The 16,470-nt window shown below is 41.2% G+C and overlaps 1 protein-coding gene across 7 annotated transcripts in view; it reads left to right on the top strand.

The window, feature by feature from the left end:
• ehbp1 (EH domain binding protein 1) overlaps nucleotides 1-16,470 on the top strand; it is a 150,247-nt gene that overhangs the window by 106,196 nt on the left and 27,581 nt on the right. For 6 of the 7 annotated variants that reach the window (XM_040139339.1, XM_040139343.1, XM_040139341.1 and 3 more), the window contains 3 exons: nucleotides 3,108-3,246; nucleotides 3,891-3,991; nucleotides 6,990-7,113. In XM_040139339.1, the coding sequence (XP_039995273.1) occupies nucleotides 3,108-3,246; nucleotides 3,891-3,991; nucleotides 6,990-7,113 (364 nt within the window). The remainder of the gene's footprint in view (nucleotides 1-3,107; nucleotides 3,247-3,890; nucleotides 3,992-6,989; nucleotides 7,114-16,470) is intronic. The other variant, XM_040139342.1, reaches the window with a different exon arrangement.

Consider the following 16,470-nt stretch of genomic DNA (forward strand, 5'->3'; position numbering starts at 1 on the left):
ACATTGTGCAGTTAGTTTTTAAGAAGGTGTTGAAGGCCAGTGGAGCTGCTGTCTTTGGTCATCATCATTTTGGTGTGTTCATGTGAGGTGCTCATCAGGGTCTAGTTGTAACATGGCAGCAATTTAATCTGGAAGCAGTAGCTGTTTAACCTCTGGTTGTAGTCCAATGAACAAGTCAGATTCACAACAGTTAAAGAATTTGTAATAATTGGGTTGACAGCATCAGCGTCCTAATCAGGCTCCTCAGGGATTTACTCTTTTTTTTAACAGTTCCCAGTATATATTGTAAAGGCTTGCAGTTTTTACCAGTTACTAAACTAAAAATATATTTTAAAAAAAAAACAGATCCTACTCATGAAAAAATATGACAAGGACAGCAACATTAATCCGATAAATCCTTTGACATCCAATTATCAGTGATTGTTACACTTTTCTTGAAAACAAACAGTAAATATTCATAAAATCTGACACTTAATCGGATTCCCCTCCACAGCAACTTATAGTACCATGAGTACATTACTTGGTGAGTGGGTGGTTCAAGTGGAAATCAAACTCCAGTGTCTTAGTTGTTCTACCTATGTGATACCTATGTGTTACATGTACCCCATTTTAGATGGTACTTTTTTATTCATTCAAAGAAAGTTATTTATTGTGTAAACGTAATTGTTGTAAGTTTATACATATCCACATACCTGGGGATGATTGCTTAATCACTGTAAAAGGAGGATTCTACCCACGTGGTTCTCTGATAAAAGCTTTTTTTGTTCCTGAAACACATCGGCCCATAAAGCCCAGCACATAAAATGGTAAACTGAGGCCAGAGAGACTGTTGCTTCTTTTTGGGGGCTGCTATCACATCTTATATGTTGTTGCGACTTAAGCAGAGCACCCAGTTCACTCAGAGCAAGTGCACCCAATTTGCAAAATAAATTTGGAGACTACAGAGGTATTTCTCCCAAGGAAGGAGGCTAAGTATTTATGTGAGAATATGGACATCAGAGTGACTTAAACCTGAGACACAGGCGATTCAAATGACATTTCAAGATTTTTGTGTATCCATGGGGTTATGAGGAGCTGAATGTAAGGTTTCTAGTTTGAAGGACTATGGAGACATTTAACCCGCAAGTGGATAAAGACTACACTGCAAAAATCTTAACAGATCTTTTAGCAATGAAAATTGTTCGCATTCCATTTCAATTAAATTTTACAGGGTCACTAAGTAATTACCACATGAGGAATGTCCACTGTTAAAAAATGTTGAGTTAGCAGTTAAACATGAAATGGCTAAGGTTGGTGACTGTTGATTATTTGCTGGAGGCACCATGAATGTAAGTATTTATCCTAGATTGACTGCACCAGTTTACTGTGAGTAACTATGATCCGACCCCCTGTTGCAGGTATGGCACAGTAAGGGTGTTTGTTACCCCGGTGACATAGGAGGTTTGCATACATGTAGCAGGCGCCTGTCGCCTGCTTCCCTTCATCTAAGCAATTAGTTCAGATGTGCCTCCTGCTTCTTTACCAATCCGTCCCTCTCATCATCAACTTTTGTAAAACTCTTTCTCCAAAATATACTTTACAAAGTATATCACTTGGGACAGCTAAAGTTTTAAGTTGCGGCTGTAACGTTAATGGAAACCAATCATATGTTTGGCACTGAACAACACATTTTTGTGATTGTCACTTTTAGTAAAAGCCATCAGATGCTACTTAGCAGTACACTGAGAGAAGGCCTTTACCTGCCAACGTTTTCTCCTCCTCACATTTCCTGCAATCAGCAATTTAAATTTACTCTCTGCTCTTCTGGCTTGCCTTGTTGCTGCCCCAAAGGTTGACATGCACGCACAAAAACAGAAGCGCTTTCACACATCCATGCTCTGGCCTTATGTTTTAAAATGTTTAATTGGGCATTTTGTACATAGCACCTCATAAATAAATTTGCCTCAATTTGACTTGACATAAGGTTTTAAGTAGCTGGTAGAAGCTGACAGAGTAATAGACAAAACAAAGCAAGAACAGACTAATTGCTGACATTGTTTTTGAAAGTCAATAATCTGAAGCTAAACTAACAACTCCCCATCTACAGCTCGTTCCCCACCCACAGTGTCTCTATTAGTCGTCCTTGCTCTGCTTGACTATCTCCTTCTGTCTCAAGCAGTGGAACATGTTTGCCCTAATTGTTGACTTTATTACACGTTTTATTAACATTGCCACAACGTCAATCTTAGCCCGAGTCGGTTTCTTTTCCACTCGGCTTAGCATATTTGGAGGCCTGGTAATAAAGCATTTCTGCATGCCATTTTTTGATAGTGGGAGAAGTGAGCGTGTAGCTTTTTAACACATGTTCACTTTGAAAACAATAGCGTTTTTTTTGCATTTTGCATAATTTGAATATATTTTCTGGCTCGGGGTTTTGTTGAAAGTCAAGTTAATTGCCTCCTTTTTGTCTCTCTCATGAGTGAGGGAGAGAATGAGTTGGGGGGGGTTGTTCACGCAAACAACAATGTAGCTAACATATCAACTTCTACCAGATTTATCTCATGGCCTTTCAGTGGTTGTGTTTGCGCACACGTATTTACATGTGAACTAATGTTGTGTGCGTGTGTTTTTGGTCACAATAATCACAGAGCAGCTGTGAAATCCTGAAACGGCTGCTTAATAAAAGCCTGAGAGCAGATCTAAGTGGCTGGTAGAGGCTGACACAATAATAGATGTGGTGAGGCAGCAGACTACTTGCTGACATTGTTTCTTAAAGACAATAATTACTCCATCTGTGTGTGTGTGTATGTGTTTTCAATGAGGTGTTATTTGGAGATGATTTGTCCTTTTGTACTTCTTGAAGTCATGAGTTTGTGCTTTTACACCATTTTCAACACACCTTTCTTTGATCTTTACATTTTGAGAACAAATTGTGAGAATCTGTGATTTGGCACTGTGGTATGGATGGTTTAGACTGAGAGTGAAGAACAAGAAAAAAAGCTTACATTCCTTGATCAGTATAATTACAAGTAATCATTGCTGAATACACCAAATATGTTCCTGCGACGTGTATTATCAACAGATTAGTACTTGTCATGACTGAATGCACATTTTCCCGTGTCTGACAGTATAATGCTGAGGAGTTGCGAGCAGAGCGGCTGCGCAGAGCAACAGAAAGGTTGCGTAGCCCGGTGGTCTTCAACAAGGACTCTGCAGTCCGGAAAACACAGCTGAAGTCCTTCAGCCAGTATGTGGAGAGCAGACCAGGTGGGGGACAATACAACACAAAAACACATACACACACAATGCATGCAGTATTTACCCAAGGAGGTATGTTTGCACACAGTAACACTTGTCACACAGACATCCAATTCACACCTAAAAGCAGGTCACTGGCAGGAACACAGACATTTTGAGGGGTAGTGGCAAATTCTGGAAAAAGCTCATAATTATTCACCTGTTCACTGGCTGCTCCTTTGAAACCAGCATTGTGAAGAAACTCCTCCTTTACCTTTCTTTGCCAGCAGCTAACAATTACACTCAAGTTATTTGTTGCAACATGACAAGTTCCTCGGGTATTATACCCATTTCAAGATTTCACATTAAACATGCAAACCAACCATAACTGCAGAATCAGTCACCTATGAGCACCTCATGAAGAACATCACACATCCATAAACAAAGAAAGAAAAGTTTTATATAAAAAAAAGAACAGTACATTTTTATTTTGGTCTCTGGGGGAAGTTCTACCTCACCAATATTGTACTCTCAGTATGTTGAACAACATTTATATGCAAGGACAGATTACTGACAACTGAGTATAAATTCCTCAACTTCTATGTGCATTTTGCTTTTAATTGCAAAGGACATTGTTTTATTGCTGACATCTTTCCATCTACTCATCCCTCCAGAGGTGAAGAGACAGAAGTCTGTTCCTGAGGATCTGAAGAAGGCTGAGGAGGATAGGGGTTCACCAACAGACGTCGATATTCGCAGACCATTTGAAGAGGAGGTTTGTCCATTTTTTTCGTCCTACTAAGTCATACTTCTGTTTGCAAAGGAGTAAAGTTTAACGGATACCCCAAACTTTGTCCCACCTGAAACAACTGACAGGAAAAGCAAAAGAAAATTTTAAAAGCTGTACTGTTGAAAAAAAAGTAATTGCTGTGATATTCCAGTTTCCTCTTGGTCTACTTTGCCTGAAGCCTTAGCATCATGACGCCTGTGTAATTGACAGACGATCAAGTCTGAGAAAAAAGGGCAAAGTAAAAGAGGGGAGTTGGGGGTCAGATGTGAGGTTGGAGGTTGTGTCTCTTAATTGCTCCCTCTTGGCCTTTTTTATTTCCTATTAGTCAGCTCTCTTTCTGTCTCTCCTGTCTTAGATAAATCTGTCAGTGAGCTCCTCTCTCTGCTCCCTTTATGCTAAAATTCCCCTCCTCCTCTTCACCTTGTCCACCTCTCATCCTCTCACACACTCACACGTTCCCTTTCTCTCTACTGTCCTCTCTACTCTGCACAGACATCTAAGTATTGATCTAACAGACTGCCACTTTAATTATAACAATGGTAGATATCTGCATCTCTGCCATTTAGAGGTGTATGTGTGTGTCTCAGCAAGGAAGTTGTGCCTGCGTGTCCTTCAAGCGTATAACCCAACTCACACTCTATTCTCAGCCTTCGTTTGAACTTGTGCGTACAAAGAGTGTGTCTGTAAGAATGCTATTATTTCAGTGAGTGTGTATGCGAGCGTGTGTGCCACTGGAGACCATGGGGTGAATCTCTCCTCCCAAGCAGCCCTCTCCTACCCTCGACCCTGCACCCTCCACCCCAGTCCCATGCACACACACATTCTCACACACACCCTCCTCCTCCCAGTGCCTGGGCCCCAGGGTTAATGGGTGTTCAACCTTTCCATTATCCCGATCAGCCAAGAATTACCTGCTGAATGATGTTTGCATTAATATAATATATATGGTAATTTCCCTCCTCTTAATTACGGCTGGGCTGAGCGCGGCAAGGGGAGTGGGCTGATCATGTGTAAAATTGATTTGCCAAGGAAAAATATGGTGATAGAGCGAGAGCGCGCAAGGAGGAGGAGGGAGTTGGGGAAGGGGGCTGCTGGGAATCAACGCACACATACACACGCTTGCACAAATTACATGTGCACAGAGTCACACAGATACGCGCACAGGAAAGAGTACAGGAAAAAGTGCTGGCCTGGGTGGAATGAAAAAAAACTTTCTCCTGCTCACTAGTTCTCCTTCCCATTAAGAAAAATGAAGTGCATCAGCAATAAAATGGAGATATTTCTCGGATGCATCCTCAGTAGTGAATTTGAATAAACATTTTCCTCACTCAGAGGAGTTTCTCTGGAGAATAGCAAGTAGCCAGGAGACAGAGGTGAAGAGGGGTCAGAAATGGAGTGTGTATTAAGTGCTTATGGTTATAGAGTGATGAGTGTGCGTATGTTTGTGCGTATGTGTATCCAAGTATGTATAGTCCCCGTGTGGCTGGTGTTTGTGTGTATGAGAAGTTGCAAGACTGAAAATGCAGAGTATGTACTTGTGGGGTTATGAAGATGTGAATGCAAGGTTTAGTTTTAAGGGCTATGGAGACATTGAACCTGCAGTTAGGTAATTACCACATGAGGAATGTCCACTGTTAAAAAATGTTGAGTTAGCAGTTAAACATGAAATGGCTAAGGTTGGTGACTGTTGATTATTTGCTGGAGGCACCATGAATGTAAGTATCGATCCTAGATTGACTGCACCAGTTTACTGTGAGTAACTATGATCCGACCCCCTGTTGCAGGTATGGCACAGTAAGGGTGTTTGTTACCCCGGTGACATAGGAGGTTTGCATACATGTAGTAGGCACCTGTCGCCTGCTTCTCTTCATCTAAGCAACTAGTTCAGATGTGCCTCTTGCTTCTTTTACCAATCCCTCCCTCTCATCATCAACTGAACAGACGACACACACAACAAATGCCTAAATAAGTGGTTCTCAAACTTTTTCTGGGAGGCTCCCCTTCAGAAGCCAGAAAAACGTTAACCCCACATCAGTTTCACTCCATATTTTTCCTCTGGTCATCCACACCCCTGGTCATCCGTGAGCTGACTTCTAGTTTCCTTCACGTTTAGTCCCATCTAATTTATCTAATAAAGTAAAGCCTAGAAGTTATGTTAATTATGCTTATGCAGCAATTCTGAGTGACAGCATTTTGTTCTATTTACTTTATTCTTGTTGTTAATTTAATGTTTTATTTTATATGATTCAGATACCTGATTTACTTGGGTTGAACAAGTCAGTTGTTTAAAAGAGAGCATTTTGTTATTTTTTTTTTATGATAATCAATTATTGATAAGTAAAGTGACCAATGATTATTTTAGGAAACTGCTTAAAATTTGCATTCCTAAGTATTAAATTGATAGTTTGGTGTGAATAAAGATTTACTTGAATTAGTCGTCATTCACAGTACTCTAATCCGGTTATTTAGAGATTTGTTTTTCTTTTAAAATACAAATTACAAATAAAACTACAATACAGCTATAAATTGGTTTTGAAGATAGGAGAGAGGAATCAGAAATGCCAAACAAAGCTTAGACGAAACAAGAGGCAGCAACAGTTAGTCACTAGCTGTATGTGTAATCTGTTGTGAAATTAAACTCTTTTCTGGGGAAATTCTCTTTTGTTTTTTGTAAGGAAGATTTGTAGACACACCCACACATCTGTTCAGACATTTTCACATCCCTCCTCCCTCTGCTTTACTTCTTCTCTTTTCATTTCTTTTTCATTCTCATCCTTTCCATTTTTTCTATTCCTTCATCACCTTTTTGCTTCATTCCATCTCTGTATTTCTCTATTCTCCCTCATTCTCCATCATTCCTCTATCCTTTTTTCTCTGTCTCTGTTTAATGATGTATCGCAGTGCTTTTCCTTTTCTCTCATAACCATTCTCTCTCTCTCTCTGTCTCTCTCTCTCTCACACTCACTCTCTCTCTGGTTGACAGAAGGGGTTCAAAGACACCAGTCAGTATGTGGTTGGGGAGCTGTCTGCGCTGGAGAGCGAGCAGAGGCACATAGACGCCCGAGCAGCTCGCGTGGAGAAGAGGCTGCGCTATCTCATGGACACAGGTACCCCAAGCCCAATTACACTGGAAAAACTGTTTTGGCAAATTGAGCGTACGCACGCACATACACACATGCATGTACACTTGGGGAGTTTGTGTGTCTGTATTTATGTGTGTGGTTGTGTGAGAGAGAATCTTTGAAGCCCCCCCCCCCCTCGGTTGATTGTTGAGCGACGGAGCGCTGGGTGGATATGAAAGGAGGGGATGGGGGGGTGAGGTAGGAGGAGAAGGGAGGGGAAGGCTGGGTGGGGAGGGAGCGGGGGTGAGTGTGTCTCGGGGATGGGAGAAGAAGGGAGACCTCTCTGGGCTGGGGTGATAAGGGAACCCTTCATGGGGGAAACGATAACTGGGTGCGATAGCGAAGCCCCAGCCGAAGTCTCCGCTGCAGCCGTTTGCCAGCCGCGGCCCCAGCCAGCCAGCCAGCCTCCACACTATTGAGCAGTGCGCTCAGCCATGCACAGCTACACACATACACACACATACACCCTCCTTCCCCTAGTAAATATCTGGCCTTCATTGATATGCTGTATAAGGAAAGACGGGGGTGAGTTAAAGGGAGGAGAGAAGGAAAGGCACAGAAATGTTAAAAAAAAAAAAAAAAAAAAAAAACATGAGGCAACACAACATGAGCACTGACACAGTTCACAAATCCACGACAGACACACACAAATGCTTACACACCGTGCATACAAAGTGCAATCTGGTTTGGCGTACAGAGCCGAATTCGGAAGGTTTTTATTTAAGATTTGGCCGGGGGTAAAGCCTTGTTAAAACATGAGACAGTGTGCCGAGCCAAAAGAAGGGCCTTGGCTCCGTTAAGTCCCTAACTGAAATTGGAGAATAGCATCCCATTTGTGATACTAAACTATCCCATTCCTCACCCATGAAAGCTGTTGGGGAAAAAAATAAAAACATGGTCTCAGGAAGTGGTAAATTTTGATGTTAGCAAATGTTCTGAAAATGTAGGTACAGTATTTGCTTTAGTAATTTAGTCGCAGTTCTCATGCTCTTTCTGATATATCAGCACCTAACTTGGTGGATTTAGCCTCCAAAGTCCTAAAAAAAATCAACACGGGAGGATAGAAGAGGAGTTTTTTAGAAAAGGAAACTAGGGCGGTGGGATTTGTTCACCTTCTCCATCCCATTTGGGTCCTGATATCGAGACTATCTCTCCTCTGTTTGTTGTGTTCGCTTTCCTCCTTTTTCCTCCCTCCCTGCCTCTGTGCCCTCTTCCCCTGTCGGAGCGCATGCCATTGTGTCAATCTGAAGGGCTGTTTTTCCTCCTTCTTCTTCACCCACTGATAAAGCAGCCTCTAGCCAGCAAGACGCCAGGTTATTTACTTCCAAACACCTTCAGCCATAAAGATTTCTCTTTATGTAGTTGTGTGCGTGTGTGTGCGTGTGTGTGTGTGTGTATACTTGTGTGTATACTTGTAGTCACCTCCTGAAAAATATGATTCCCTAGAAAAGGAAGAAGATGACAACAGGGAAGGCGAGGACAAAATAATGAAAGGATATCATGAAGAGAAATTCACCTTCGTTGTTTTTCACCCCCTTATAACATCAGTGGGGAATGAAATTGAGAAAATGTGGTTTCCACAAGTCAACACACTGACAACTGGGTGATGCAGTATGTGTTGTATACTAGAAAACTATGATATTTTTCAAGTGCCACATTTGGTCAGTAATTATCATCAACAGCAATGAAACATGTAGAATTAGTCTATTAGGTTGTAAAATATGCTGGGAAGGCCATGTTCAGCTGTGAGGCATCAGTCAGTTTTTAGGGCACCCTGAAACGGGCACCCATTCCAAACTGACGTTGCAGTGTAGCAAAAAAAAAGGGGGGGGGTGTTGCCACATGACTTTCACTTCCTGAAAGTGTATTTCTGTTTCCATATCTCATTTTGCAGTACTTATCCCAGAGACTCATCCAATAGGTTATGGATTGTGCCTTCAGGCCAAGGTCTGGAGGCATCAGAGTGAGATGTGCCAGTGACAGGTGGTCACTAAAGTAACCTTTATCACCTCAGCAACTGAGGTCACCTTTCTATAGGCTGTCATAGATGATAGATATTTTTCTCTGAACCCATAATGTCTGATTGAAGTTGTGGCTGATTGGCTGTAAGCAAAACATCTGGTATTGATCCATCACATCTGACTGGTGCCTGAATTTTACTAGGGGAAATGGTGAGAAACTACCACCAGCTACCAGCACCTGTTGATTTATTTATTTTACTCTGCCAGCCACACTTTTGAAGACCTGCCAATGTCTGGTGGTCCCATTATTTCTTCAGTATCTACTTGTCCCAGTGCCCGGTTGAATTGTGGACCTACAAAATCCACAAAACCTCACAGAATGTTACTTTCTTCAAATCTTGATCAGCACTTTCCTTGGCTGCCAATAAATGTTCTGGGGAAGTGTTCCTATCAAGGCGAATTAGGAATAAATCAGCCTGATTAAACTTCAACAGAGCCAATCACCATATAAAAGCCAGCTGTGGGGTCTTTTTACACACAGTTCACGTGTTTTGTTTTTTTTTGGCTACAGAAGTACACTACTCAGTTGTGTGAACTTATGTGTGGTTGAACATGTAACAGCGGCCTCTAATAGTCTTGTTTCTCAGCCCAAAGTAACCAAACGCTAAAACGCTTTCATTAATGCAATCCTGAAGCGCTTAAAGACAGATACTGCCCAAACCCAAGACACAAAGTCCCTACTTTACCTTCTTGTCTGTACAGGTGCTACGCGTGTATTAAAACCTGAGACAGGTATCACACCTCAGGAGAAACAGAACTGTATGTTTCTAAACTTCTGTGTTCTTACATCCTCATTATCTACCTTTCTGTCTAATAGAACCGTGCTTTTTCCGAGGTAGGTTGACTGGGCATGCATACAGTTCTTCATCCATTAACACATGGGAACAGCCTCAGTTCAACCTCTTTTACTGATGTTTCTCTGAGCCAGTCTGTCATCACCTTCAGACCTCTCTTTTTGACCCTTTAGTTAAAAAAGAAAGAACAACCTCTCAGCCAGTCTATTGTCAACCTTAATTTTAGTTTTCCTCACCTAAACTAAAGCATGTTTTTATGAAATACAAAACATCTAAAAACTTGAGACAGCAGTTGAGCTTTTCTGCGAAGGACTTTCTGGAGAACAGTTTGGACATAAATAAAATCTGACACAACCTTCCACTATATTAATTGAGCTGGAGTTTAGATGTGATCTCAGACAAAGATAATATAATAAGCACCTCAATTGAAAATCTGAAAATGAAGTGGAGCTTGAGTCAGCATATAGAAGTGGAGGTCTATGTCTTATGTGCTTAGTTGACTATTCTCGTATTAACACTTTTAGATTCAGATTTAGCTTTTAATAATATGTATGCATGTAGTTTATACACAGAACTGTGTGCAGTTTGTTCATAGACGCAGAGCAGACTTTCTAAGCAGGGTGGATGTGCAGAGTAGTCATTGCAGTGCATATGATCATATGATTCAGACCTCTTGAGGTAAGTTTGGGTGAGCTCAGTGTGCAGTGATGCTGTGGTAGCACACAGCACTGCAGGACTGATGGGCAGATCTGAACAGACAGACCGACTGACCCATGACTGATTGTTCATCTCTCTGCTCCACCAGCAGAAAGCCTGGGATGATCCACTGTGCTCTGCTGGTCCTCAGTATGCCTTTCTTTGATATCACATGCTTTTGCTTTGTCATTCCTGCAAACTTTTCTTTCTCCCCCCTCTCTATATATAGAGTTTGTCATGTTGCGTATATATGAATGTATAATGTTTTCCACAAGGAACCAAGTCTTTAATAATCTTATTTTTTTTAATTCTTCCCGTTTAGTAGTACTTTATCCTGTCATTTCTTTGTTTTTGTGTGTTCTGAAACAGTATTCTGTCTGTTTTTTCTTGTCTTTCCTTTTATGTTTCTTCCTCTCACTCTTTATTTCTCAATCCTCTCTGCTTCTCTGCATCGCTTTTTATTTGCTCCTGTTCCTTTTTATCCCTGTGAATCTCTATTTCTCCTTCCCTTCTCTCACCCATGCTCCCCGTTGTCTTCCTCCTTTTTCACACATTTCCTCTCCTCCCCCCTCGCTCCCCTGGTTTGGGCACAATGCAGCTTTCTGCGGCATTTTCTATTACGCCACGGCCCTCCCCAGATGAATCCAAAGTAATTGGGGTGGTTAATTTATTTACTCAGAGGCAGTTCACAGCACATTAAATAATAGAGATAATTGAACAAGAATTGTCAAGTGTCTTCTGATATCAGACACATTACAGGAGGGAGTGTGCATAAAACTCCATTTCTATGCCCCCATTGTTTATGGTAATTAAGTACACAGATTTATTCCTTGGTTGCCTTCCAAGCTTATGGCAAGCGCCATTGTTGTCTTCTATTAATATGTAATCAGTAAATAGTTTAATTTTCTAATCTGCGGTTGGAGAATTCACTTTCTAACAACTCTTAATTACTGCTGGGCTCTAATGAGTCTCGCCATGCTGACGCAGCCAGCCAATCAGAGGCCAGGTCTGAGTCGGGGGGGAATTCAAATTCCTGCGACGCCCCCCCTCGACTAATGAACTTGTTATTCTTGCACCACTGGGAGCACTGTCCTTCACACATGCAACATTAGGAGAACGTTCACCTCCTGCAACAGACAGATTATTTATACGAGTTTATTGATTTTATGAGAAGATTATTAGTGCATTTCAACAGAAGCTTTGTATTCATTACATATATATTATTCATTTTGACTAGAATATTATTACATGGCTGTCTTCACAGTAGTGTGCTATGAAACTTTGGTTAAACTAACATACATCCTTTACACAGTGCTTGCACAGCAACCTGCACAGATTGTAAAGCTTGAACCTTTGATGGCATCACTAATATGTTTTATTACTGTTCGGATTTTTAGTAGAATTAAGATACAGATTCATCATTTGTGTGTTTCCACCAATGCATGGGATGCTTTTGACCTTGGCATTGTTATTTTTCTAAAGGTATTGTTAAACAGAAAAACATATCAAACTCTCCTTATTGAAAATTCAGCTTGCGGTATGAAGAAGCATTCAAATGCCTTCGCAGAAAATCCCCTTTCCCCTTTTTGAATATATCTCAACCACCCCCTACCTGGCCTCTGCACCTATTTACACACACCTCCCATTTCAAATAGCTATATAACCTGCAACAATGGACGCAATTATCCAAATAATGGCATTTAGCCGTACCGCAAAGCTGCCCCTCACCTACTGTGCATTTGATAAGAGATAAACAAGCAGAGAGACGAGAGAATGAGTTTTAGCTCTCCCAGATTAACATATGTTTAAAAATTGCACTCGAAGCCGATAAGATTGACACAGGGTTTTTATGGCGCGCGCTCCTTTAATCTGCCTTTGTGTCTGCAAGTCGATGAGAGGAGAATGGCACAAGGAGGGATCCAGCAAGGGCTTAATGTACTTTGCACATGCAGCCTATCCTCCTCAGTATCTGAGAAAGGGACAGAACAGACTGTCAATGCCTTCACACTGGGAAGAGCCACTGGCCGCTTTGACTTGGTTTGTGATTATGTGGTGGATTGCAGAACGTGAATGGCTTAAATGTCAACCTGTGGCTCTAAATCCCATTGTTGTCAAAGCTAAACCCTGCAGGCAAATTATTATCCATTTAATTTTACTGTTGTTAGTTTCATTTGCCATGTTTTAAGATGACTACTCTCTGCTACATGTACAACTTCCCTCATAACTATAAGTTTCTGGAAGCTTTTTTTGGTGTATTTCTAAATAAATACACAGTTGCATATCACCTCTGTTACAAAAGTATGAACATGTGTGTACACACTGTAGTAGAAATACTACTCTCATATTTTGAAGTTAGAATCTACAGACCGTTGCCTTTGAACCCATTTTCTTCTTTTAAAACTATATTCCAGGCTGGTAGTATTTTCACATTCCGCCCAGATCCTCTACTTGTAGTTCTAAGACAGATGGCAATTGGGTGCAGGCATCATTGCCAGAGTGTATGCGTGATTTTTATATTTCCTTAGCATCAAGTGAGCCGGCCTCTCACTCTTTTCCCATGCCTGTTGTCCTAATCCAGCATTGTGGCAGCATCAGTTTATTGTTTGACTAAAGATTTAAGCTGGCCTACGTGAGTGGCATAGGGACTCCCATACACACATGCACATCAAGCCCTGCCTTGTCTCGTCGCCGCAACACAAATAGCGTGTGCAGCTTTAAGTATATTATCAGGACCAGTTCTTTTACAAACGTATTGCTGGAGAAGCTTAACATTAATTATTGTAAATTTGGGCAGATTACATCCGTGCCCGCCTTGTAAGCGCAGGCAGACTCATCTTGACCTCCTATACGAGAGCTTAAAGACACAAGAATGGCATTTTACCAACTTAAATGGGATAACCAGTCTAATCTTTCAGCACTAAAAGAAGAAAAAGTATTTAGACTATAATACCCTCCCCAGTTCACAGACTGAAAGATGGAGGGACAGAGGTTTTGGTGTTGGCTTTAATCAGTGTTTACTTTGTTTTTCAGGTGCTACGTTATAAAATCCCCCTTTATCTCTGTTGTATTTTGTTGGTCTTCTTCGACTTTTGAGAATGAATCAAGTAACATTAAGTTTCACAAGAGGCTCTCCTCCTGAATCTTCCAATACAAATAGATCTGAAAATAAACACGGGCTATGCTGAAGGCTTGGCCGCTGAGTGAGTTGTGATTGAAATTGTTGAGCACAGAGATTGCAACTATTGTTTATCCATAATCACAGACCCAATTCGTAAACTAAGCTCATGGCAACTGAGATAGACACAGCCAAAAGAAGATGTGTTTCTTTTTGAAGCCTTTGGTCATTTTCTTGTTGTTATTGTCAGGGTTACGAAAAGAGCACTCACTTTCAATCGACTGGTTTTGTATTAGGCCACAGTGGAATGTGTTTGTGGTCATCTTGAATTCACTTCGGGAGCAAATGCACCGTTCTTCCCTATAGGGAAGGAAAGAAATCTAGGGATCATTCCTTTAAAACCCATTGCCTTTTTCTTGCCTTTGAGGGGACAAAACAAAGGATTTGAGCTTTTTGTTTTGTGTGTCTGTGTGCGCGTGTGTGTGTGTGTGTGTGTGTGTCTGCGTGCGTGCGTGCATGACTCCAAGGTTCAACTGGGTCAGAACACAGATTAACCCCCCCCCCCGACACAAACACACACATACAGTCCCATTCCCACTCATGCCCTTAATCTCCTCGGCCATTTTAATGTTTGAGCAGCAAAACAATTTAATTAGTCATCTTGCAAGGACTCTGCACAAGCAACCAATGCCTAGCTCCTGCCTCCCTTGCTCCCTCCCCAACCCCCAGGTCTAGCACAGTGACACCACCCGCACTCCCAGATGTGCACTGCTTCTTCTTTTTTTTTTTTTCCCACCTTCTTTTTTCCAGCTCGGTGTCAGCCTTTCATACATTCTTTAACAGTGGGGATGAAAGGGGGATTTTTAGGAAGATTAGGGAACGGGATCCTCTAGGCATTGTCTGAGAATCTTCAGATAAAACGAGCTGGGTGGATGAAGTCAGCGGGAGGGAGGGAGTTTGTTGCGATGGAGGAGAAGGGGGTGTAGCTGCTCACCACGGCCCAGAGACGTGCAAGTAAAATTTGTTTGTAAACTACAGCAGGAATTATTGTTGGCTACCTCTCCTCTATCATTTCCTTTATTTTTGTCATATATATGTCATATTCCTTTCTTTTTATCTGAGTTTATTTTGTCACTGCAGTTGTTTTTTGTTATTGACATAATTTTTCTCCTCACTTCCTCTAAATCTGTTAAAGTTTTACTCTTTGGGCCAGGCCCTCCTTCTCTCCTTAGCCTACCAGCGATAGGGCCGATTAACATTTTCAGCAGAGGGGTGAGTAAGTTGGGTTGGGGGGCTTTTGGAGAGAATTGGGAGGTGGACAATGGCCGCTTATGATAATCTGCTCTTTATTGGAGCGTCCCGCCAATGCTTTCATCAGCCGCTTCTCTGCCTGAGACCCCATGCAGCAGCCGGTCCAACAAAGCATGCTGCAAGCTGCCAAACATATCGTCACACACAAAAACACTAATTATATAAGTTCCACATTAACAAACACACTGAATATGTTCATACACATACGCACACCCACGGAGGGTACTTACTGCACACTCAGCTACAAAACACACTTTTTAGCTGCACAGTGATGCACACAACCACATAATCCAGAGCTGTGTTTTATTTTAGTTTGATTGTCTTGTTTTGGTGCTGTAGCTTAAAACATTCTTTCATATGAATTTCTTTCATGGGTTAATTTTTTTGTTTGAAAGTGAAGTTGTCACATTTTAATCCACCTGTTTTGCTCCACCTCTACTTACAACATATTTTCTTGTTTTCTTAATGTAACTTTATCTTGCTTTCATCTCTAAAAAGAATTGAAGGTTAAAATTAAAAAGAAAAATATTCTTACGTAGCTCAGATTCACTAGGGATATTTCGGGTTTTGGTGTTTTGTTTTTTATTTCGTTGATTATTATTTAGTTTACAAATTGCTGCCCAATGACATAATTGCATTTCAACCTTGCAGTCAATTAATCAAGGCTTTCTTATGTTAACGGGTGTGGTAGCACTCGACAATGCAGGTTAATGACAGAGGTTTGGCCAGTAATTACACCATTCACTTGCTAACACAGCTGCTCGCCATGCTACCGTTGTCACCCCCCCCCCATACACACTCCTCCCTATTTCCCATTGTAATGAGCACTCCAGGCTACAAATACCAACCGCTGTCTTTCCAAATACATTTCCATTTAAATATCTATTTAAACACAGCAATTTTGCATTTGTGTATTGAATCAAAACTCAAACCAGGCCCAGTGGCATTAACAGCCTAGTGTTGCTGTCATTTGTAATGTAATGCTATCCAAATTGAAATGGGTGTGTTGGGGATTTATTTGACACATTTACAAACATATTAGGGACAATGTATATTAGGGGGTCTATTAAATAGACTTAATTCTTCTTTGTTTGTAAAGATTTGAACTGGACAGAATGTATTTTTTACCAAAATATTTTTTATTGATATAGTAAAAGGGGGAAGACTGAGCTGTTGCCCTTAAGCAAATCTCTGAGAGAAAGAAGAGACAGGCAGGGAGTAAAGATGAAGAAGGGAAGGATGAAATGATTGTGTAACAGAGAGAGAGAGGAGGGGGAAAAAAACTAGTGAATCGCAGCATAGATATGTAAGAAGGATGACTAATGTTGTTAGCAGAGCCATTACTGGTCCACAGATTAATTCATTAAGCAAATTCATCGTTCACCTCCCCTCGGCCTCCTGTCAC

Source organism: Xiphias gladius, chromosome 11 (genome assembly GCF_016859285.1).
Source record: "Xiphias gladius isolate SHS-SW01 ecotype Sanya breed wild chromosome 11, ASM1685928v1, whole genome shotgun sequence".
NCBI classification, from domain to species: Eukaryota; Metazoa; Chordata; class Actinopteri; order Istiophoriformes; family Xiphiidae; genus Xiphias; species Xiphias gladius.